Source organism: Pituophis catenifer, unplaced genomic scaffold (assembly GCF_029215685.1).
Source record: "Pituophis catenifer annectens isolate HBS135680 unplaced genomic scaffold, rPitCat1.0.hap2 SCAF_2, whole genome shotgun sequence".
NCBI lineage: Eukaryota > Metazoa > Chordata > Lepidosauria > Squamata > Colubridae > Pituophis > Pituophis catenifer.
The window spans coordinates 246,009,468-246,034,770 of NW_027256882.1; the positions used below are offsets into that span (position 1 = coordinate 246,009,468).

General features: G+C 39.0%; 1 protein-coding gene across 1 annotated transcript in view; it reads left to right on the plus strand.

Moving 5' to 3' along the window:
- MCC (MCC regulator of WNT signaling pathway) overlaps positions 1-25,303 on the plus strand; it is a 202,918-nt gene that overhangs the window by 485 nt on the left and 177,130 nt on the right. Inside the window, exon 2 of the mRNA XM_070938731.1 lies at positions 12,970-13,217. Within this exon, the coding sequence (XP_070794832.1) occupies positions 12,970-13,217 (248 nt within the window). The remainder of the gene's footprint in view (positions 1-12,969; positions 13,218-25,303) is intronic.

Consider the following 25,303-nt stretch of genomic DNA (forward strand, 5'->3'; position numbering starts at 1 on the left):
TCTCCCAGTTTCTTGCCCGTGTTTCTTAAAAAAGTTCTGTGTAAGATTTGCATTCCGACTGCAGTGTCAGGAAAACGGGATCTTTGCCCCTTTTTTAAGTTTAAAAGTTTAAGCTGTGATTGGAATTACTTGTTGGGATGGTAAAAATGCCGCACTGGTTACTTTAAAGTATCTCCTCTGGTTGTTACTCCTGTTGAGCTACTTCAGATTAAGCTGAGCTGCTTTATTTGTTCAGCGGTTGAAGGAGGAGATGAAAAAGAAACAGGTTTCCACTATCACCGTTTTTCCCATTAGAGCTCCTTATCTTAGCTTTGTACTAAGTAATGCAATCTATTCATTTTTATTTATTTATTAAATTTTTATGCCACTCACCTCCTCTATAAGGTGACTGTGGGTACTGTACTGTAGCTTACAAGTTATAAAACAAGTAGAAAAATAATATATTAAAAGATTGAAACTACACAGTTTAAGATTTTAAAACTAATTAAAGTATGATTTGGGGAAGGTATTCTCGCAAGCCCCCAACATATCTTGATGGATTTAATACAGTATTTATTAAAGGAAGCCATCCTTCATATGTGCCATATATGCCATCCTTCAATGATTAAATTTAGAATCTAAAATTAATCGTCTATTCTTTATAGTGAGATGAAATATACAGTAATAAAAGCTCCTTTAAGCACAACAAAAATAATGTGAGAAGCCCAGAAATGTTCATGCTCCATACTGTCCTACAATAATTAAAGAACTGAAAAGTATAAATAAAAACACAAAGAAGCACAAAATCGAGAACATCTTGTAATACAGGGAAAGATTTAAAGGAGCATTGTAACCTTAGCATAAGAATCTAACCTCATCATGTTTCATATTTGGCCAATATATCTTTCTGATTTGAATTCATTGATACTGTGAATTTTTAAAAAGTTTTGAAATTGTTAATTGGTTTTGAAAACCATATGACTGAAGAAAAAAAAAGGCACGAGTGTTCAGGCAAGACAGTAGTTATTGGTGGTAAATTCTTAAGTACAGTAGTAAATTACTTGGGGAGTTCTGTCAGTGTGTAGAGGGACATACACTGTTAACTATAAATAGTTAAAAGCAGTACCTGTGGAAAGCAATTTGAACATACTCGATTGTTAGTCAGCAGAAGTACTGCTGGAATGGAAACTAAATGGAAACTAAATATCTACAATGGAATCCTTTGAGGTTTGCTTTTTGGTAGTTCTTTCAGAATACTTATGCACAGAATGAAACTCCTCCATATTGATGAAATATTGAAATTCTTGATGCTCTTTGGTTTGCTATTCTCATTTGTTGTGAAAAACTGATGTATACAGTGTTTTAAAAATAAAGTAGTTGCTTATATTTTTAGTTACTTTAATGTTCAAAGTGATGGAATAAGATAATTTTAAAATGTTTTAGTGTATTCAATATATTCTGAAAATGTATTTTTGAAAATATGCACAGATTTGTTTAGGAAAGATTCCTTTGATTTTTAGGAATCTTCAGTTGATGTTACACATTAAAATTACATTATAAGGCAAGTTTTTCCCTCCTTGGGCTGATGAATAAATAGCAAGATTTACTTTTTAAACATTTAGACCAAATTGAAATATTTGACACCATTTAAAATAGGGGAAATGTTAGAATCCAACTACCTTGACAAATATCAGCCCTTTAAGATCATTATCTCAAATCCCTCTATGTCTAAAATTACAATTCAACAAAGTATTGTTTTATGTTTATTACATATGCATGTTTCATTTTATAAAGGGATAGAGATTGATAGATGCTGTTGGAGATGTGGAATGTCTTGTGGTCATGTGATGGCCCATTGCAGATAATGGGTTTTCTTAATAATGGCCATGTTTGTTTCATGAGTACTATGATTCACTCAATGACCATTGCAAAGATCGTAAAATCACATATAGTCACATGGTGACCTGCATAATGATTGGCACAACTTAGAATCTTATTCCTGGGATGAATTATAGTTGTAAATCGAGAACTACCATACCTATATTGTAGTAGGAAGAAACAAAAAAGAAAAAGGCTGAACTTCTAGTACACTATCAACAAAAATGAACTACTGGTAATCCCAGTTTCAGTAGAGTAAATAACAGAAAAACCTGCATTTTTCATTCCAAACCAAGTGAAACTCATAATTCTTTTCACAGGGAATTACATGGATTTAATTCACATGGCTTTATTCCTGGCCTCATTTTTGTTTTTTAAAAGTTTGGAAAGTGCTTCTAGGTGGGGGTGTTCTATTAAAGTACCTTCATAACATTTATTTGGTGGGATAATTGAATTTCTGTCATTGAAAAGTAAGAGATCTGCACTGGATTGATTTGGGTTGTTGCTACTACTATAAATGATGGTTAGTTTTATACACATACTTTACCATTAAATTACTTGAGCAACTATCTTTAGAACTACTTATAAGAGTTGTAAATTCTGTTACAGTATCTAAGTATCCATCTGAAAATACCAATATTGTCTTGTAAATACTTACAAGTAAGCAGAATAGAATGTATAGCTTGGCATGGATTCACGGAGCCAGCCCCCTCACCCCCCTCACCCAACCTTGAGTGCAATCTTCAGAGTCCTTTCAAAAGTTGAAACGAAATTATAATTTTGAATATAACAATATTTGGGGGAAACAAATGTTTGCTATTTTGACTTTAGTATAATTTAAAATGAGTCAATTGTTGTTTTAATCCTAGCTGCACTCACTGTGAAATGTATCCTGCCCTCCAGCACTCTAAGAAGTTATTTATCACTTCATGGCAGCTTACCAGCCCAGTCTTGAAATATCTTAGAAAACTATCCTGAATAAAGATTATCCTTAGACATAGTCTATCTAAGTGATATATTTGGGACTGATACATCCAGGATAGATTTCTAAAAAAACAGAAGGAGGCACATCAATCTGCCATTTTCCATCCATTCAGAAGCCGTCTGTCTGTCTGTCTGTCTGTCTGTCTGTCTGTCTGGACATCTGGCAACTGCCTTGACTAGCCCTGCAGTTTTCTTGGCAAGAGTTTTGAAGAGATTTGCCACTGCCTACTTCTTAGGGCTAAGAAAATAGAACTAACCCAAGATCAGGATCAGGATCATGCCTAAAGCAGAACTAGAATTAACAGTCTCCCAGTTTAAAAACTGATGCCTTAACCACTCTATCCTGAAGAGTTTAGGATTGGGTTATTAGGCTGAACATCCTGCAACTGATTCTGACAATCTATCTGTTCACTTAGAGATTGTTAAATATTCTCAAGCCAAATATGTAACAGTAATGATCTTTAATGGCAAGAGTAACATAAGATTTTACTGTTCTATCAATTTCATGCATCGTTTGATTAAAGATTGTGTTAAGCTAGGCTATTGTTTATTACAAGTTTTGTTTACTGATTGACATTTCTAAGACACTGGGTCAAAAAATCTAAATACAAATCTCTCCCTCTCCCTGCCTCCAGTAAACACTTTGTCCAGAAATGATAATTTCTTCTCATACTTCTATGTAGAAGCCCCTTGTGCTTGCTTCTATCAGTATGATTGCCATTTCTTTTTAACTGGTCATGAAACAGTTTAAGTTCAATAAATCTTAATAGCTTACAAATGAAGCACAATTCAGATACTAGCTACTTACTTGTATATGAAGCCTCTTATATGGATCTGCAACAACACAAGATGGAATGTCTGGGAACATATACAGTAGAACTTCTGGTCATGACCATAATTCATTCCATAACTTTGATCGTGACCTGAACCTAATTTTGGAAATCTGGTGCTTGCAAAAAAAATGGCGCAGAAGGGGAAATCAGCCACGAGGGGAAAAATTGTGAATGTTTTGGTTGGAACCCAATTTGGTCGTGGTCAGAAGTGTTCGTAACCAGAGATTCTACTGTACTCTGTCAACTCTGATCTCTCCAGCTTGTTTTGACTACCTTGTTTTCAAAGACTAGTTTTGAGACATGACTTCCTCTGCTTTATAAAGAAAGCAACTATAAATTCAAATTAGTGAGGAATATATTTTCTTATACATGTGAAATTTACCCTTTATATTCTGGATATTTAAATGGACTCCAGAGGATGGTAGAGGACAGGAAGTCCTGGAGGAACATTGTCCATGGGGTCGCGATGGGTTGAACACGACTTCACAACTAACAACAAAAAATTCTGGATATTAAAACTTAAAAATATTTTCTTTTTTGCATGCATTTTGTACTCTTGTTTCCCCATGTACATTAGTGAATGAAGTTGTTTCTTGTCTTAAAAGCCCTCATAAACATGAGTTTTATGGAGAACTGGTATTTATTCTTTTACTAAAGCAAGTGCTTTCCTATTGTATGCAACTTAATTTGGTGTGTGGAGACAAGCTATTTGCATACTTAATGAAGTTATATGGTGTCTCAGCTGTGAAAAGCTTTTGTGGTACATTAAATTGAAAACTCTTTGAATACTAGCTGGGTAATAAAAGCTACATATGGAGAGGAAAGGCACCTCCAGAGAGAACAGTTAATTTTCATACTATGAATAGTTAGGGTGACATTTTAAAATGTGAATTTTAAAAAATGCTGATTGATATTAAAAAGGAATTGCATTTGGCAGTACAGGGTGTCATTTAAAATTCAGCTAATGAACTAATGCTTTAAAATATTTCCCTATAATACCATGAACATTTTAATAACTGTTGTCAAAATAAGACTGGCCTACTTCCTGTCTCCTCCTTGCTCACACAGCAAATACTGTTTCACTTTCCAAACAGCCCTCTGATGTTAAGGAATTCTACCCCTCTCCACCTGAAAAGAAATCTGTTCCAAATGCAAAATACAAGCAGAGGAGAGGAGTTTCAGTTTTACTTTCACAATGGCAAGCCGGGGATAGGATAGGGGAGACTTCTGTGGGGCAAGGCTGAGGGAGAGAAGGGAATAGGAGAGGCCAATCGTAACTACTCATTAATTTTCAAGCTGTAAGTGTCGATTTATCAAGCCAGATCACATAGTTTGGTAGCAGAGCACGGTTATTCAGCTAGTTTGCTATAAAGAAATTTCAGACGAGCCTATAAAAAAATATTTTAGTGCTTTTTTAAAACTTTAAATGATGTGATTCCAAGTGTAATCTTGGTGGTAATCTATTAAAAGAAACAGAAATTGATAAGGTAGTTGGAAGGAAAGCAAAATTTACATTTTCTCTGACTTGTTTTATATGTTAATGAATAAAATAAAATGATCAAATACAGTGTTAAATGAATTAGAAAAAAATCTGCAGGATATAACTCTATTCCTGCTGCACCAGTAATGCATGTTAATTTCCTATAATGCTAATATGAGTAGTCTTGTGTACAGAATATGAAGTTTTTAACTTTTTATAAAGCAGCTTTATATTTTAAGGGATTATTATCATATCAGCATTGTGTCAAACCCCGACCGTACCTGGGGGGAGGGGGGAATTGGAAAGCACAGTGGCAGGAACAACTGTGCGGTGGCATACCAGCTGATGGCCCCGGTCGCTAACAAGGTACTCAGCTGAGATGGCGTCAACCCCTGGCGCAGCATGAAGTGCAGCAAGGGAGGCAATGGCAGCATCAGCATCCGCACAGCTGACTGGCGGCCTTTCGGGACCCAGCTGGCTGGCACCGGATGTAATAGCGTGCGGAGCGGAAGCAGTCTATGAACCATGGGACGGAGACCAGTGCGGACCAAGCACCAGATGGTGGACCGAAGTGCCTGCTGTTGCGGAACTGGATGCTGACGCCGGTTGGTGGGTGGGGCTGAGGGATGTGGTCCTGCTTATAAAGAGTGCTGGGAGGCAGTAGTTCCCAGCGCTGACTTTGCAATGGACTGCTATATACTCAATTTGTGCTACGCCTCAGGCTTGAATAAACCTGCATCCAACGGTTCCAGAGTGTGTTTGCTTCTGTGTTTGCCAGGCTTGAGGATTTGAACATTTGAGACATTGCTGTGTTGATGTTTTCCATCTTTTTCTTCATAATTGCTCTCAAAGATTACTAAAATTGTTTTCTCAGTTTTTTATGTAGATCTTTATATATAATTATGTATGTGCATACTAGATAACTCCTTTTCAAAAAAAAAGCAAACCTACAGGTTGTTAATGACATTGATAAGAACTAAAATGTCACAATTCAAAATTGTGTGTTGTTGTCTTTCCTGTGTTCTTTTAGAATGATAATACATAATGTTTCATTTTGACTTTTCTGTGTATACAGTGGATTCTTGTTGTTTGCATTAATAGAGCATATGCATCACTTCATATACAAAATATATATTTGTCACATACATGGCAGCGTCATGTTGGAACATGGAGCAATAATATATTTCTCAAACTTGTTTCACATTATCTTTCTAATTTTAGTAAAAAGTAGCTAATAAAATAGGTTAGTTGTGTCTCCGACTATAGGTTATTCATAAGTTAATAAAATAGATATGGAAATAAACATGTACGGGTTATTACCAGTTGCTGAAATTCTTGTGACAATAAATCTGGTTTAAAAAGGTTTCAGTAAGAATCTTGCATTTGGTTTGAGGCATTTGCCAGAAGCTTGACAATAATTGTAACAAATATTTTACACCTTTGAAAAAGGGATAATCTTGCTTCAATTTCATAAACTTTGACTAGCTTTTCAAGATCACTTATTCAGTTGCTGCATTTTGACTGCACAAATAAAAATGACCACTTAATGGCAAGGAAGGGATAGAAAAGGAACTCTTTGTAAGGAATAAAAAAAAAGAACCTGAGCATTGTGCATGCCAGTTGGAAACTGTTTTTCATGCAGTGGATGACAGGTGAGGCTGGAATTTCATCTGAGGGAACCATAATAGAGTAATGGCCTTTCAAATATATATGTGTGTGCATGTAATGTTTAATAGTGGAGTAAAAAAAAAATACTTACAAAAAATTATAGTAATGGTTTTATAGTGAGAAAAGAATCCACATTCAATGATGATGATTAAAATAAACGTAACAAAATCACTTTATTACTAATGTAGAATTAATTCAGTCCTTTAATTTATTAAATTTATGCCACATGGAAATATATTGCTACATTTTAAACCATAAAGCCATTTGAGAAACAAGAGAAAAAATGTTGAAAAATGGATTCAAGAAGTAAAGTTCATGTTTTTTGTTACCCAGCCGCATTGATATTCCAAACTTGGGTATTTCAATTATTTTTCCCCATGAAATATATAACTCACTTTTTAATTTCTTATAAAATTAAGCTGTGGTTTTCTCTTAAAATGTGGTACCTCTTAAAGAAGCTAAAATTTCAGATACCTTGGCTGCTAACACATCTGGGAACATTGTTTAGTTAATACAGGTAGCCCTTCAGTGGTGGGTTTCAAAATTTTTTACTACCGGTTCTGTGGGTGTGGCTTGGTGGGCATGGCATAGCTTGGTGGGCGTGGCAGGGGAAGGTTACTGCAAAATCCCCATTTCTTCCAATCAGATGGGACTCGGGAGGCAGATGGGGGTGGGGCCAATCGGAATTTTTACTACCGGTTCTCCGAACTACTCAAAATTTCCGCTACCAATTCTCCAGAACTGGTCAGAACCTGCTAAAACCCACCTCTGTAGCCCTTGATTTACAACAGTTCATTAATGACTGTTCAAAGTTATAACGGCGACTTATAACTTTGAAAAAGGAGACTTATGATCGTTTTTCACACTTACAACCATTGCAGCATCCCCATGGTCAGTCACATGGTCAGAATTGAGACTCTTGAAACTAACTATATTTATTGAGTCAGTTACAGTTACAGTGTCCCAGGATCATGTGATCACCTTTTGCAATCTTCTGACAAGCAAAGAAAATAGGAAAGCCAGATTCACTTTTCAACCAAGATACTAACTTAACAACTGCAGTGATTCACTTAACAACCGTGGCAAGAAAGGTTGTAAAAATGGGTCAAAACTCACTTAACAAATGTCTTACAGCAACAGAAATTTTGGATTCAATAGTCCTCAATAAGTTGAGGACTACCTGTACATGTTACAGTTGTATATTTTGTCACATATGCATTGAGGGCAATTCATACTTAAATGAAAATCTTAAAATCAAGCATAAAAATCAACTAATTTAAAATATTGTTATAATTTAAAATTATTAAATTTGAATTATATCACAAAATGAATTCTATATATAATTTGGAATCAAATTGCAGCCTTTTATTATGCCTATCAGTCTTCAAAACAGGAAACAAATATCTTGATTTAAGAAACCTAGATCCTAATATCTTTCAGGATATGCATGTTTTCCAAATGGGTTCAGAGAGTAATAAAGGCAGAAGTCTCATTTCACGAAAATATAGATGTTCAAATAAAGGCCCCATGATATAGGTATTTCTGAGATGAGTGATCCCTGGCAAGAAATCGGTTGTACCTGTTAAAAATTGGGAACAATGGTCTACAGGGAGATACTGATCTACAGGAGGTCAAACTAAATGATGTAGGAGAACACAAAATAGTTCAGTGCAAAGAACTGAAATGGGGTTGAAGGGTATGTAGAGAATGCAGAGACCTCTAGTAAGGAATACATAAATACAGAAAAGAGCAGGTCAAGTTATGTGACACAAGGGTTTCAATGACTTTATACAAATGTATAGTGTATGGAGGACTTATTTTAAGAAACACATTTCTTACTGCAGAAGACAAATGAGATTTAGTAGGTATTGCTGAAACTTGAGAAATGTTGGGGAATGTAGATGATGTTACATCTTCTTTCCTGTCCTCCCACATATTAAGGCTGCTGGTACTGTTATACTGACCTATGAACTGTTTTCCATCCTCCCCCCCCCCCCACAATCTTAAACATCATCCTTGAAGTTCTCTATAACATTTGTCCAATATATAAAAAGACATTCAAGAATCAATCTTTTGGACTATGTAGTACTGATAACAGTATGCCATTGAATTTCCTTACGTAGAAGTCTTTGAAATATAATGGAACTCTTCTTTATTTTGGATTGCTTCCATTTTATAAGTTCAAATAGTTCTTTTCTTTTCATACTAGGCCAAATGCCAAGCTTTTTCTCTGAGAAGCTTTCCTAATAAGTTTAAATCAGTACAAATGGGAACAGAAGTTAGAAAAAGTATAGGGAAACCTTTATTTTCTCTTTTCTTCCAAGTATGGCAGAAAGCAAAATAAAATCATGTAATTGGGTATTTTAGGCAAGATGGCTAGCAATGACAGAATCTTTGTACAAGTCTAAGAAATAAGTTGTCTAAGAAATAGTGTAAAAAAAATTGATGAACATTTGCTTTTTATCAATTATCTCTAAATAGGATTAGAAATACATTAAAGCCTGGGCATCATTCTGTTTAATGACCACAACCTCACACAAATCAAAGTGACCAGTCTGCACTATAGGACTCTTTGTATACTTAAAAACTGACATATAAAAATATAAGTAATTTATGCTGTTAATAACACATGTAATTCATACCACAGAGGAGGCTCTTATGTAGTTTCTGGGGATTTTCTAGAAATTAGAATTTTGATAATACATCTGCAGCCGCAAACTTTAACAGTGTCAGTTCAGCTTTGAAAAGGAATGAGTTATTTGAAAACACCATTCAAAAGAAGATTGCAAATAGTCTTGAACATAAAACTAGTTGGGTATGTGGATATAGATTTGATTTGATTTGATGACATGCCATATTCTAAATTTCCATTGGAGTTCAGTTTGAATATGCATCAGTAGAAGCCAATTATAGCAGTAATTTTGTCAACCAAGCCAGGGTGCTCAAACATGTTGGGATGTGGTTTGTTGACCAGTTATTCAGAGACAGAAAATTAAGCTAAACCTAGCCAGCTCTTACTTTTGAAGTCAATAATGGATTTATTATTTGATTCAAAATATAATATGCTAAAAGAAATGCAAGATTAAGGCATCATTGAATTTAAGGATTGTCCTTCAGAAGGCGTGATAGCTGATGTACTGTACAACCAGTTACCAAGCAACTTTCATCCTGGTTTCATAAGAGATTAATCTTAATTTAATATTACTTTATTATGTTAAATTATTGAAAATAATAAACTAATAATTTTAAATTAAAATATAAATTTATATTAATTAAAAAGTATTAATGTAGCTATATAGGATCAAGACAATCTCAAGATTGATAGGCAGAGTAATAAATATAAAAGATAATAGAGGGAAAAGCTTGAAAATTATTTTACAAACAGATAGCTACAAACTACAAACATATTATTTGAAAATCTTCTTTCTTGGCCTGTTGCAAAAAATAAAGACTATTTCAAACTTTGCCAATACAACTATACTACTTCATATATGGAATTATTTCTGTAAAGAGCAATGTGTATTCAGTGTTTTGATACTGCTACCTTCTTAAAAGTTTAAAACAAATATACACAAACATATGTAAATAGACAGACAGATATTATATACATATTTTTATATAAATTAATAAATATAAAGAAAATATGAAAAAGGTTATGACTATAATTATTCTGTTGTTTTATATGTACACTGAGAATTTCTGCACAGAAGAAATTCCTTGTTGAAATGGGACAACATGACACTGCCAGCTCACTGCTGCCAAGTTGCCTTTGCCAATTTACCGCTGTCAAGTCACAACAGGACAATTCCACACAGTCAACCTCCCATGAGGACAATTCTCTGTGGATGGCCCAGGGAGTGAGGCGGGCAAGTGAGCAGGTGGACAGAGTGCAGTGTGGTAGCAGTGGCCAGGAGCTTTCTATTTTCACGCCCCAAGCCACTGCCACCACTTAATATATTGAATATAAATTCAATAAACAATACATTCAATAAACAACTTACGGGCTGAAGAAGCCAGGGACAGCGGCAGTGGGTGGGGTGGGAGATAAGGTGGTGGCTGGGCACATGCCATTTTCATATACCCCCCTGCCACCACCATGGACTGTTTGGTGGTGGCAATGTGTGGGTAATGCAGTGACAGCAGTGATGGGCGGGGTTGGTGGTGGGGAGCCAGCAGTGGTTGGACATCTCGTTTTCAGACACACTGCCACTGCCTAATAGGTTGTGTGAAAATGGGATATGATCAGCTGCCATCATTTCCCCACTACTCAACCCGCTTACCACCACCACTGCCAAATGGCCCGAACTCTGAACTGGCTGGAGTTTGGTACAGCAGCGACAGCAATGGCAGGTAGTGTGAAAATGGGAAGCCCCCAGCTGCTGCCACTGGTCTGCTCTACATACCTGCTCATTCACCTTCCCAGCTTTCTCTCCAGCCACCCGTAGTGGGTTATTCCCACGGCAAGTTGGACATATGGAGTTGTCTTGTTGCAACATGGTGATGGTGAGTTGGCCCTGGCAAGCTGACAGTAGTCAGCTGGCTGTACAAAGTTGTCCTAGACTTATCTTGTGTGTCTAATCAAACTTGGCCAAATAAAGTATTCAATTTATCAAATCCATAAATCATTACTTCCTTTTTTTTCATTTTCATTAGAAAGGCCATAATGCGTTTCTAATCTTATTGTACTTAAAGTACTTATTATTTTGTCTCTGACCAAGCAAATCAGTTTTATCATTTCTGTCAATTCTAGCACTTTCACAATCCATTCCGCTATTGTGAAAGTTTCAGTTTTTCCATTTCTGTGTACATCTGTAATAATTAAGTTGCAGTTTCCAGTCATCCAAATATATTTCTTCTTCTTCTGTCAAACATTGAATTTGAATCTACCTCCAGCAAAAAAAACCCAAAACACTGGCGGTTTTTAAGAAGGGATTGGATAACCATTTGTCTGAAATGTTATAGGGTTTCCTGCCTAAGCAGGGGGTTGGACTAGAAGACCTCCAAGGTCCCTTCCAACTCTAATTCTATTTCTATATACTATAGAAAGGTAACAATAGTGTTATTGGCCTTCTGCTAATATGCATGCCAGAAGGTTGTCTGCAGCCTGTTCCATTACCCTTGATAGTCTTTATCACTAGTGCTAATAGTTTACTTGCCACAAGTGACCAGCAACAGAAGTGGGAAGAATTGCAGCAGTCACAATTTTTTCCCCAATCTTTTCCTTCTGTTCAGATTTGAATCTAAATGGCTAAAGCAGGCAGGCAGTGATGAGAAGGAAAACTTGGAGCAAACATTAGAAGCTAGAATATTAATTGCTTCATATAAATGTTTCAAAATATTACTAGTAGCCAGCATTGCAGGGATTTATTTCAACAATTTCATAATCTATTTTTTCAATACCAAAGGCACTCAACAATATTATGCAAAATTTAAAAATTAAAAACTAGTTATAGAATAAGTTACATTAGTAGGCTCAATTCTCACAAAAGTGTGGAACATGCACACAAAATAATAGAGAAAAACAGAATCTTAATGATTTCAGAGGGAAAAGTTTGATGTTATACTTAAAATCTGTTTTTTTAAATATAATTTTTTATTTTGTTTGTGTCCTATATATATTCAAAATGTTTTTGTATGGGGATGCATGAAATGTATTTCAAATACTTCGCAGCCTACTTTAAGAGAAATAAAAAATTCACATATACAGTACCTATATCATACATAAATACTTGTGGTGTTATTTGCCACTATCTTGATAAGAGTATTTTTTTTTCCAGCTAATAAACTGGGATGAAGATGCGGGAGAAGTATATTCATTTTGAATCCAGAAAATACTTTTCTGTTTTGTACCACCCTATTCTTCCATCATATGAATTCAGAGATAGTATCATTTCTTCTTATTTGACAAAGCATCAAATCTTTTTAATAAAATGAGATAGGATGGGCAGAATCTTGATTGTAGCAAAAATATTGGAGTATATAAATTTGTTTCTTTAATCAGACATCTTTGCTCTGATTGAAATTGGTTATCTCTAAAATCTCTAAAATATCCTTCATTAACTTTATTATATTTAAAATAACTGGACATATTAGCATTTTTTTTTATTAAATTAAATTTATTTTGGGTTTTATTTTTTCTTTCTTTAGGAATGATTTGCTGATGGTGTGTCGCCAACTGAACATGGAAGAATCTGTGATTGAAATCATGCATCAGCTTGGTGCAGATGAACATGGAAAAATTTCCTTTCAAGATTTCACACGATGTCGTATGCAGCTTGTGCGAGAAATCAGGAAGGAAGAAGTAGAACTTTCTGTGAAATTGGATGACCCATGTAAAAAGAAAACATTAAGGGATAGAGTAGCTTCATGGCCAACCAGCAGCAATAACAGTTTAGGTCAGTGTGGTTTAATTATATCTATTACCTAAAAGTCCAACACAATTAGGAATATTAACTACAATATTTATATATTTTGTAATATTGTATTGTAAAGTTTATTGTCATTGTATGTATATACACAATATACCCATACAACGAAATTCACATAACACCCAGAAACCAAGCCCAACACACATGACAATCCCCAGACACACCCCCACCCACCAAAAATTCTCCACTCCTAAACCACCCAAGCATCCACACAGCAAACCAAGTAATGCTGTCCAACAGCTCACTGATGGTGGCCCTTTAGTTCATTGTTGAGTGCAATTATAGTTCTAGGATAAAAACTATTCAGAAGATGTGTGGTCCAAGTTTTAATTGTTCTGTATCTTCTGCCTGAAGGCAACAGTCCAAAAAGATTGTAAGCAGGATGGGAAGAGTCTCTGAGAACGTTGTACAACTTCCTCAAACAGCGAGATGCGAAGATGTCATCCAGGGCTGATAGCTGGAGCCTGATGATATTCTGGGCAGTTTTAATAATTCTCTGTAGAGCTTTTATGTCCGCTGCAGAGCTGCTCCCATACCATGCAAGAATGCTGTATGTCAGGACACTCTCAATGGTGCTGCAATAGTAGAGCAGAAGTAGATGCTGAGATAGATTTATCTTCCTGAGCATTCTCAGGAAGTACAGCCTCTTCTGTGCCTTCTTCACAAGCATGTCAGCAGTCATAGTCCATGAGAGGTCCTCTGAGATATAAATGCCCAGAAATTCAAAACTACCAACCCTCTCCACCGCCTCTTCATTTATGTATAATAGTAAATGTACATATCTCTTCCTTCTGATATCAATTATAAGATTATTTTAAGTATAAGATTAAGTTAAGTATAAAATTATTTTCTTTACACCACAATGTCAGCCCTTGTACTTCCTTTTTATAAGCAGACTCATTGTTCTTATTAATGAGCCCCGAGACTGTCGTGTCATCCTTAAATTTAATAATTGTGTTGGTGTTATACAATGGGATGCAGTCATGTGTATAAAAGAAATAGAGGAAGGGGCTTAGCACACAACCCTGGGGGGCTCCTGTGTTTAGTATCAGAGTAGAATAGTGAGATCCCATCCTTACTGACTGTGGCCTATCTGTCAGAAAATCCTTTATCCACAAACAAATCTTCTGATTTATACCAAAACCGGTCAATTTCCTGACTTGCTGCTCAGACATTCCTCCCTCTGGGTAGCTCACTTTGTGATTTGTTCCTCTGAGTGCCAATCATTCCCTCTGAAGCTGCACTTGCTGTCCCTTCCTGTTTCCCATCAGTCTTTTTTCACTCAGTGAAAGGGTTCAAACTCGAGTGCCTTTCTCTGCTAAAAGTTTGAAAAAGTATATTTAAAGATTAGAGTTTTTTTGCCAAATTTCTTCCTGCTGTGAGGGCTGCGCAACGTGGGAGTTCCTTTCGGTCGGCTGGGCTTGTGAGTAGGCGATTCAGGGCTCCGATCGCTGCTCGCGTTTTTTTCATTTACATTTACTTTGTTGCTGGCCGATAGCCCTATTATTAGCTAATTTGTTAGCCGCGGGCGTAGCATTGCTGGCACAGCATTATTGTCTCGCCTCGCAGCCCTCACCAACGCTTGTAGCGGCTTCAGAGTCCCTGCCGGCTGGCACACTCTGCTAACCGGGAAGCGCCTCGCTGAGGCTGCGGGATCCCGGCCCCACTTGTTTCGGCGTTATTTTCTGCTGCGAGACTGTCTTGGATTGCCGAAGTGCGGAGAAGCCTTAACCGCCAGTTTAGCACCGCCATTTTGAACTGCCTTGCCGCGCTTTTTACCTGGGCTTTTTAGTGGGGATCTTGCTGGCCTGGCTCTTCCTGCAGGTTGGGACGCTGTCTGTTTTACCTGCCTACCTTCTTTCTGCATTTCATTCCGGGACCTTCAGAGAAGGGAAGTATTACAACTAATTGCAAATTACTTATTAATTTCATCATTATTATTATTGCTTAATTAAAAAAAAAAAAGAAAAAAGAGAGAGAGAGCCTTGGCTGCATTTCATTATATATATTTCTAATTATCAGAATTAATTGATTACTGGAATTTATTATCTTTTATATATATAAAAAAAACATCAAAAAACAAAAAAGACAAAACTAAGAAAAGAGCTAAAAAGAATCAAATCAAAGGAAGTCTGATCCATATATATATATATATATAATATTAGAGTAATTACTCTGTATTTCAACATGTCTGATGTGGAATTGTTCTCTGATCTGGACCAGGATCCATCCACTAGTCCTACTGTCCCTTCAAAGGGATCCAAGGGAAAAAATTCCAAGGCCTCTAAAGCCAAATCTAAGCCTCCCATGGACAAATATGATCTGAGGAGGCACAACACCTTAGAGCGTTGTTTCTCTAAAGCACAGAAAGCAGCACAAGTTCCCCTTACTCCTGAGATTATTGTGCAGGCTCCTGGGGACCAAGGCAGATCCGATCAGGTGGCCTCTCCTGAGGCTGACCAGGAAAATGGCTTTCGCTGTGAGGTGGTTTCAGATTCTCAGGATGCAGTTCTCCTGCCTATGGAACAGTCACAACCATGTACCTCTGTTGCAGCTCATCACGCTTCTCCAATGCCTCGTCCTGTGCCAGAAGCCACGTTTACGCCTACAGCAGCTGGGCTTCGTCCAGAGGAGGGTCAGGCGCCTTCTCAGTTTGTGGACTTTAATTCTTTGGTTTCTCAAGCCATTTCTCATATTTTCCAGGTTGGATTGCAACAGACTGGATGTATGCTTCCCCTTGAGGGCGACGCACATATTCCTTGTCAGTTTCCAGTGGCTCAAGGGCAGCCAACACCTTCTCATACTTCCTGTGAGCACATGATGGAGCATGCTCGAGAGGAGGAAATTCTAGATGATTTCGAACTGTCAGGGGAAGAGGAACAGTTGCCGGACAAACCGGCTTTTCCTGGTTTGTTTAAACCATCATTGTTCAAACAGCTATTACGTAAAGCTAAAGCTGCTACTAATATGGGGGTTGGACTTGACCAGACGTCTTCATCTCAACCTCAAGCTAACATTAGTGATAACTTGTTTCTCTTGCCTAAAACTGATTCTGATTTTGTGCCTTGCCCAGATCTCTTTGCACAGGTCATCCAGAAGCCGTGGGAGCATCCCACTTCACTCACTGGACCGAATTCCTTTGACAAGAAGCTGTACTGTTCGGCTCCGGAGCTTGATCCATTACTGCAACTACCAACTGTTGATGAACCTGTGGCCGGCCTTACTTCCTCTTCAGTTCTCGTCGGTGAGGTTGGTGATGGTTTAAAATTTGAAGATAAAAGAGCGGAGATGGCCTTTCGAAAAACTCACCAGGCTGCGGCCTGGTCCATTTGAGCAGCGACCTCAGCCTCCTTTTTCAATAGGGCGTCTCTAGTTTGGCTACGCCAGCTGCGAGATAGGTTGCCTCAGGATAATGCTCGCCTTCAGCAAGATGTGGCAAAAATTGTTGCAGCGGCTGAATATTCAGCAGACTCTTCATTAGACGTGGCCAGGTTTGCTTCATGTGCTTTGGCCTCCACCGTATCATCTCGTCGCCTTCTTTGGCTTCGTAATTGGAAGGCTGACATGAAATCAAAATGGCGTCTCATTGCTGCACCCTATATGAGTCCTTCCCTGTTTGGAGCTTCGCTTGACGCTGTCCTTGTGGAGAACAGGGACAAGAAGGTTTTGCCCTCTGCTATTAGGCAACCGGATAGGAGATTTTCTCCTTACCAAAGACAGTCCTTTCGTAGTGACCAGGGAACCGGCAGCTCATCTTACCATCGGTCCTCATCATATTCCTACCAACCAGCTTCGGATCGAGCTTCCTTTCGAGATCGCGGTAGACGCCAGTCCAGTTTCCACCGCCCCTTCCGAGCGGCTTCCTCCCGTTACTCCCGTCGGGGCAAGTGACTCGCAGCCCCATATTCCTATTGGGGGAAAACTGCAATCCTTCTACCACCAATGGGAAGACACTACATCAGATGCATGGATCCTTCACACTGTCACCGATGGTCTATCGTTGGAGTTCAGTTCCAGCCCCCCCCAGCCTTTTCGGTTATCATCCATGGCCATCCCAACCGGCCAAGCATCATCTGTTAGACTTGGAAATACAGCATCTCCTGCAAATAGACGCTATAGAGCGGGTTCTGGAGGACCAAGCCGGGACCGGCTTTTACTCGACTCTCTTTCTAGTTCCGAAAAGTTCGGGGAGTTGGAGGGGGATTCTCAACTTGAAACGTCTCAACAAGCATTTAGTATATCGCCGTTTCAAAATGCATTCCCTCAAATCTCTTCTGGGATGCATCCGGCAAGGTGATCTCATGCAGTCAATAGACTTGAAGGAGGCTTATCTGCATGTACCTGTTCACCCGGCACACAGACAATTCCTCAGATTCGCCTTTGCCAGCACCCATTTTCAGCACAAGGTGATGCCATTTGGTCTCTTGTCAGTGCCAAGGACCTTCACAAAGATTCTGGCACCTCTGGCAGCGTCACTCCGGGAAGTTCCAGTTCGTTTGGTTTGTTATCTGGACGACATTTTGATCCTTTCTTCTATAATATCACAAGCAGATTTGGACAGGCATCGTGTCATTCAAGCTCTTCAGGATCACGGGTTCACGCTGAATCTCGACAAGAGTCATCTGAGTCCCACGACCAGAATATTGCACCTTGGAGCGGTCATAGACTCTGTTCAGGGTCGGGTCTATCTGTCTCCCGACCGTCTGTCCAGCATTCAGGATCTAGTCACCAAGGTTCTGACTCTCACCAAGGTGCTCCTGTTTCTTCTCTCCCAGCTCCTGGGGAAGTTCATCTCCTGCATTGCTATAGTTCCGTGGGCGCGTTTCCACCTGCGACGTCTGCAGTGGTTTCTCCTCCCATTCCAGTGTCAAGGGAGAGGCGAATCTCTCTCCAAAGTCAAGGTACCAGCCCCAGTTCGTCTCTCACTCTGTTGGTGGCTTTCTCCAGCTCTCGAACGAGGATCCCCATTCCTGGAGCAGGAGCAACTCGTTTTGACAACGGATGCAAGTCGTCACGGATGGGGGGGCCATCTTCAATCACATCTAGCTCAGGGCACCTGGTCTCAGGTGGAAGCACACCACAGCATCAATTGGTTGGAGCTTCGGGCGGTGCGACTGGCGTTGGTGCATTTCCATCACTTAGTGTTACATAATCACATCCTCATATTGACCGACAACACCACCACAAAAGTCCACATCAATCGTCAGGGGGGCACCCGTTCCTGGTCGTTGATGGAGGAGACGGAACGGTTGATATTGTGGGCAGAGCGCCATGTCTTGTCCCTGAAGGCCAAACACATCTCGGGTGAACTGAATCGAGAAGCGGATTGGCTCAGTCGGGGTCTCTTGGATCAGTCGGAATGGAGATTGGATCCCTGTCTCTTCCAGGAACTCTCTCGCCAGTTCAGGACCCCGGTTCTGGATCTCTTTGCGACTCTGAGCAACGCTCAACTGCCGAGGTTCTTCTCCCGCTTCCCAACACACGGTGCAGAAGGTCACGATGCGCTTCGATCCACGTGGCCTCGGGGTCTTCTTTACGCCTTTCCTCTGACTCCCGATTATTCCCAAGGTCATTCAAAAACTGATCAAGGAAAGGGCGGATCTCCTTCTGGTGGCTCCACATTGGCCTCAGAGGGCATAGTTCGCCGATCTTGTCTCACTGTCCATAGAACAGCCATGGCGAATTCCATCCAATCAGATTTCTCTGACTCAAGGCGCCGTCCAACATCCAGAGCCAGAATGGCTTCAGTTGACCATCTGGCGCTTGAGAGGATTCGACTGACTAAGAGTCATCTATCCAGTGAAGTTATTTCGGTCATCCAAGCGGCCAGACGTCCGTCGACTGTGTGCATCTACAATGCCACTTGGCGGACCTTTGCAGAGTGGTGCGCCTGTCATGTGGCAATGGTGCCAGATGTTCTGCAGTTTCTTCATGCGGGTTTTGCAAAAGGTTTAGCAACATCTACGCTCCGTAGGCAGGTAGCAGCCTTGTCTACGGTTCTGTCTGGCGACAGCCAATAACCACTGTCCCATGATTCAAGCATCAGATCCTTTCTGCTGGGCGCATCGAATCTTCGGCTTCCGACTATTCACCAGTATCCCACCTATCACACTAGTTTTACAATCCTTGACATCTGCTCTGTTTGAACCAATCAGCACGGTTTCTCTCCGTTACCTCACCTTGAAAGTCGCCTTTTTGCTGGCCATTACTTCTGCTCATCGGGTTTCTGAGATTGCGGCCTTTTCCATCCGGAGCGACCTTTGCATATTTCATTCAGACCGTGTAGTTCTAAGATTGGACCCTGCGTTTATTCCCAAAATTAACTCGCATTTCCACAGGACACAGAATCGTCTTACCAAATTTCTGCCCGGATCCCAGACATCCCTCAGAAAAACGCTGGCACACTCTAGATGTCCGTAGAGCTGTGAAACGTTACATCAGTAGGACATCTTCATTCCGTAAAACTGAGGCGCTGCTGGTGTCTTTCATGCCTTCCTCTCTGGGCTCGAAGGTATCTTCTGCGACTGTTGGGCAATGGATCAAGGCCTGCATTTCTAAGGCATACGAATTGCCGAGGGGTCCTGTTCCAGGTCGTATTCTTCCACATTCAACACGTAGTGCTGCTACTTTGGCAGCCTGGGCTACTCAGGCGTCAATTGATGACATTTGTCGTGCAGCCACTTGGTCCTTGATTTCTTCATTTGTTAGACATTACCGTTTAGATGTTTACACTTCAGCGGATGCTGCCTTCGGCAGACGTGTTTTGCAAGCTGTAATTTCTACCCAAGGCCAGAAGGAGTCCTCGATCCCCACCCAGAATCCTTAAGCTTGGGTATATCCCAGAGGGAGGAATGTCTGAGCAGCGAGTCAGGAAATTGGACGTTGCTTATCTGAACGTCACATTTATGATCGCTGCGAAGACATTCCGGCCCGCCCGGATCTCGTTTCCCAGCCTTGGGCGGGATTTCCTTTGTTTCCTTCTGCAGCTGGTGCTTTCCCTGGATTTTCAACATGGTGGCATCATCTCGTCTGCATGGATCACCTTCGCAAAAAAAGACTGATGGGAAACAGGAAGGGACAGCAAGTGCAGCTTCAGAGGGAATGATTGGCACTCAGAGGAACAAATCACAAAGTGAGCTACCCAGAGGAAGGAATGTCTTCGCAGCGATCATAAATGGGACGTTCAGGTAAGCAATGTCCATTTTAAGAAACAACCTGTTGGATAGAATGGTGTTAAAGGCAGAGCTATAATCCACAAATAACAACCTTATATATGTTCTCTGTTGTTCCAAATGATTCAATACAGCATGGACAACAATAGTATCATCAGTTGATCTATTACACCTATATGCAAATTGGTATGGGTCCAAGTAGATGGAAGACTAGCCTTAATATAGTTCAACACAGTCTCTCAAAACATTTCGTGACAACAGATGTTAAAGCTTCTGGTCTATAATCATTAAGAGATACCACTACTGTCTGCTTAGGGACTGGCATTATAATAGATGTCTTCAGGCAAGTAGGGATAGATCACTGCAACAGGGATAGATTGAAAATATCTGTGAACACTCCAGCTAGCTCTGCAGCACAGACCCGAACAACTCGTCCCATGATTCCATCAGGCCCAGCTGCCTTCCGGATGTTAACATTCTGGAAAGTGCGTCTCACATCAGAGATCTGCAATAGAAGTTGTTGTCTATCGATGGTAGATGTTAGTGGTGTACTATCAGTGATAGATGCTGGAATGATGGTCATTCCTGTTCCCACCTCAAAGCGGCTGAAAAATTGATTTAGCTGCTCAGCCAAAGAATCTCTACTTCCAAACAAACTATTTTTATTGCTCTGCCCCGTGATTTGTCGCAGACCTTGCTATACCCAACAAGAGTCTGAGTTCTCAAAAAGATGTTCAATCCTCAGTCTGTACATAGCTTTAGCGTCCCTGATACCCTTTTTCAATTTATTTAATTTGTTTTAAAAGATTGATAGACCTATCAGAGTATTAAATATTTTGAAATCTGGTTCAAAGTCCAGTATGAAATAGCTACCACCATACTTGTAATATTATCTATATTGCAAATTATGCTGATTGCCTTTAAATTATACCTCAATTCAAACTAACTCTGGGTTGTAAATTACAATAAATATGTTGACATCCTAAATTATTACTAACTAAAAACTCTGAAGAGAAAACACTATCTTTTGCATGTTCCTAAGAATCAGTCTGTTGTAGGCATCCTATATTAGAAACCACTAGGCACATCTGGAGTTTTGAAAACTCTTCAGCACTCTCTTAAAGTAGCTGTCTTAGTGGTCATCATAGTCTTAAATCATTCCTTAGCTAGAAGGTATATTGAAGTTCCACCCTACAACTATTTCTGGTCTTCCAGTATGATCCCATCTCTTCCTGTTTAAGACAGCAGTTCTGTTCAAAAATGAAATCTTATGCAAGGTTACTCAAACTTTCTTCTGTATTTAATGATGTTTGTTCTCTTCTGTGTGCAATACTTTGGAGCATTTGTAAACATGTTATTTAATATCATAATTATCAATTTGAAAATATTTAGCAAATACAGTATTGGAGTGATAGGTGGGATAAATACATTTTCAAAGTAGTGGGCTGCAATGTTCTAATTTTTTTTATTACCTCTGAGTATAGGCATGGCCTAAAAGTGGCCTTGCAGATAGATACTATACTTGAAGCCTCTCCTTTAGTTTTTAAGATGCTATCTTTTTATTTATATAATATGAGGGGGTTCTTTTCAATACCCACCTTCAGTAAGGATAATAACTTTATCTTTCCTGTGTGGCTGCTATTACAAAAAAAAGCTCTTATTTCTTCTCACTTAGAGAAGAGCCTTGGTAGTACAGTGGTCTAAAGCACCCTGTTATTAAGACCAGCTGCCTGCAATTACTGCAGGTTCGAATCTCGCCAAGGCTCAAGGTTGACTCAGCCTTCCATCCTTTTTAAAGTAGGTAAATTGAGGACCCAGTTGTGGGGCAATAAGCTGACTTTGTATAAATATACAAAAGAATGAAGGCTATTGCTTAGCGCATTGTAAGCCACCCTGAGTCTCCGGAGAAGGGCGGCATATAAATCAAATTAAAAAAAAAAAAACTTAACACCTACCTTTAAACCTATAGTCTACACCTGTGATGGCGAACCTATGGCACGCGTGCCAGAGGTGGCACGCAGAGCCGTCTCTGTGGGCACGCACGCTGTCGCCAGCTGCTCCAGGTGCTCTTCATGCGTGCAGGACTGTCAGAAACCCGAAGACCAGCTGGTCAGTTGGCATGGTCACCGGCCAGCTGGTCTTTGGGTTTCTGGCGCTCCGGCACACATGCATTCCGGTTTGGGTGCTCGGTGCCAAAAAGATTGTCCATCACTGGTCTACACTATACAATTCCTATACTGATCACTATGACTGCAGTATGTGCATATCTAAGAATACTAAGAATACTAAATCAATTCGTTTTTTTCTTGTTGTTGCAAAGTCTTTAGCCACTATTTAGCCAACTTCTTGCCAATTGCTGCTGAAGCATTGGCTTTGCATAGTCTTTGAGGGAGGAAAAAAAATGTACCTTTAACAGCTACTGGCTGGTGTAGACTGTAACCATCTGTGCTGGAACAGAGATACTGCCTGGCTCCCCCTTTTCTTTCAAGAATTCTGCTATTGGTTTTCTACAATCTATCCCTGCTTCTCCTTCACAGGTGCCTACTATGCTAGACTTTATCCTGGCAACTGCTCCACATTTGTGCCTACAATTTCTCCTAATAATTCTGGTCTCCTACACAATAAGAATCTCCTTCCAATGCACACCATACTCCTTTGCTTTCCTTTGTAATGGAAGATTGGGTGTGCTTTAATGCTTTCCTAGTGACGAAAGTTAACAAAGGAAAGGAAGGGGTTGAAATGACTGCTTCAAGGATCTCCTTCCATAGTGTGGTTTCAAGAATTTTGTAGTAGAAGTATTAATTCTTAAAGATATGATGTTGGTGACCCTGAAACTAGATTTTTTTCCTAGTCTCTCTTATTTTTTATTTGATAACTTGAGGCAATTTCATTTCTAGTTTGTATGAAAATATACCTTTTCCCTTCCTACATAGCCTGTATGTATTCTTTTATATAACATAGCCCTTTATGTTTTTTAATCTGTTGATATAACTTGAAAGCACTTTGAAACCTGCAGCTTTTTAATGAGTATAAATAACATAGGTTGCAAAAATTGTGCATTTGTAAAAAATGTGAAGTAGCTATCAGCATGGCAGTTTTAGTGTATAATAATATGCTGTGTTTACATTTCTGGCAAGTGGCAACATCACCAAAGATGAGAAACCTGTGAATTTTCAAAAGTTGTTGAAATAGAATTTCCAGACCTTGTAGTTAGCATGGTTAATATGAAAAGTGCTGGGAGATTTGAACTGAAGAACATCTACAGAACTGCATGTTTCTTGCCTAAGTTATATCTCAAAATAGTAGACCAGTAAGGAGAAAAGTATATTTATTCCCTACATAATATGTAGTTCCATTTCCCTTATTCCTATATAAAATGTAAGCATTGTGTTTTCTAATGAATTTCTCATTTCTTATTTAAAAAATCACATGGAACATCTATTTAAATCCCGTTAAAACATCATAGTTTTGACATTGCTCATTTTTAACATATAAAGAATTGGCATATTATTATGTTAAATTAGGAGTTATTAGACAATGTTATAATAGAATGTCACTTTGAAATGTATAGTATAGTATAGTATAAGGGGGATATGATAATTTTATTAAAAAGAAAGGGTCAGCATATAGGGATGGAGTATGTGGATGGTAAAGTATTATATAATCTGTTATGAATTTGGGTTTTATTATGAAGAAGTCACAGGGTGAGGGGGGGGTTAGGGAGGAGGGGGGGGGAAAGGGGGAAAAATCTGTATTTGAAAAACTTTTTCAAGAATTGGCAGTACAACTTGAGGAATTTGTATTACTCATTGTGACAAATTTGTATTTTTTTGTTTTACTGTATATCTCTCCTTTTAAGACCAGTTAATAAAATAAGCAGATTGTAAACCTACATGTATTGTTTTCAATTGCTTTATAAAAGCAGCTGAATGCTAGAGGCATTAAAATACATCTTGAAAATACACCAAGCAATTTTTGGCTAGTTTCTATTTTTATTAATTAGATTTCTATGCTACCCCATTTCAGATTGATTGAACAATGTACTGGGGGGGGGTTACATTAAAATGAAGAAAGGCAAATCAAAGCAAAAACAAAGAAGAGATAACTTGTCATTATAACATGTTTTGCATGTAAGTGAAGCCATTGTTTGTATTATGCATTTGTTTTGTTCTGCTTCCAAAGCTTCTGTTCAGTGTCCTATCATATATGGCAGGGGTGTCAAGCTGGAGGCCTGCGGGCTGGATGTGTCACTCGCAGGCCACACCTACCCCAGCTCTGTGAATGGGAAAAACATTGTGAAACGTCACATGACAGCAATGTGACATGGTGAGTTTGACACCCATGCTATATGGCATACTGTTATCCATGGATGGATGGATAGAACATAAATAAAAGTGGAGGACTCCTGTATACATCAGATCTTACTGGGGACATGTTCACATTTTGTAAGTGCTAAGTTAATATTTTCTTTCTTACTAAAAGAAGTCTTATCAAAGGCTGGTAAAAAGCTTCTAAGAGTGGAGAAGTGGAGAAGACTGGGAATCCAAAGCTTTTTCATTATTTTCTTTTCCATCCTTTTCTCATTGGGGCATTTTGGGATATGTGCTTGTCACCATCAGTCAGTTCCAGCTGTGTAATCTAGCAGATAGAGGAGAAAAAGGATTGATTATTTATTTACATGATAGATGTTTAGTTTGCCTTTATTATATTATAAGTAACTCAAGGCATCTAACATAGCTAATACTCCTTCCTCCTATTTTTCCCACAAGAATAACCCCATGAGGTAGGTTGGGCTGAGAGAGAGGGACTGGCTCACCCAGCTAGTTTTTCCATGAGACAGGACTAGAACTCACAATCTCTGGTTTCTAGCCTGGTACCTTA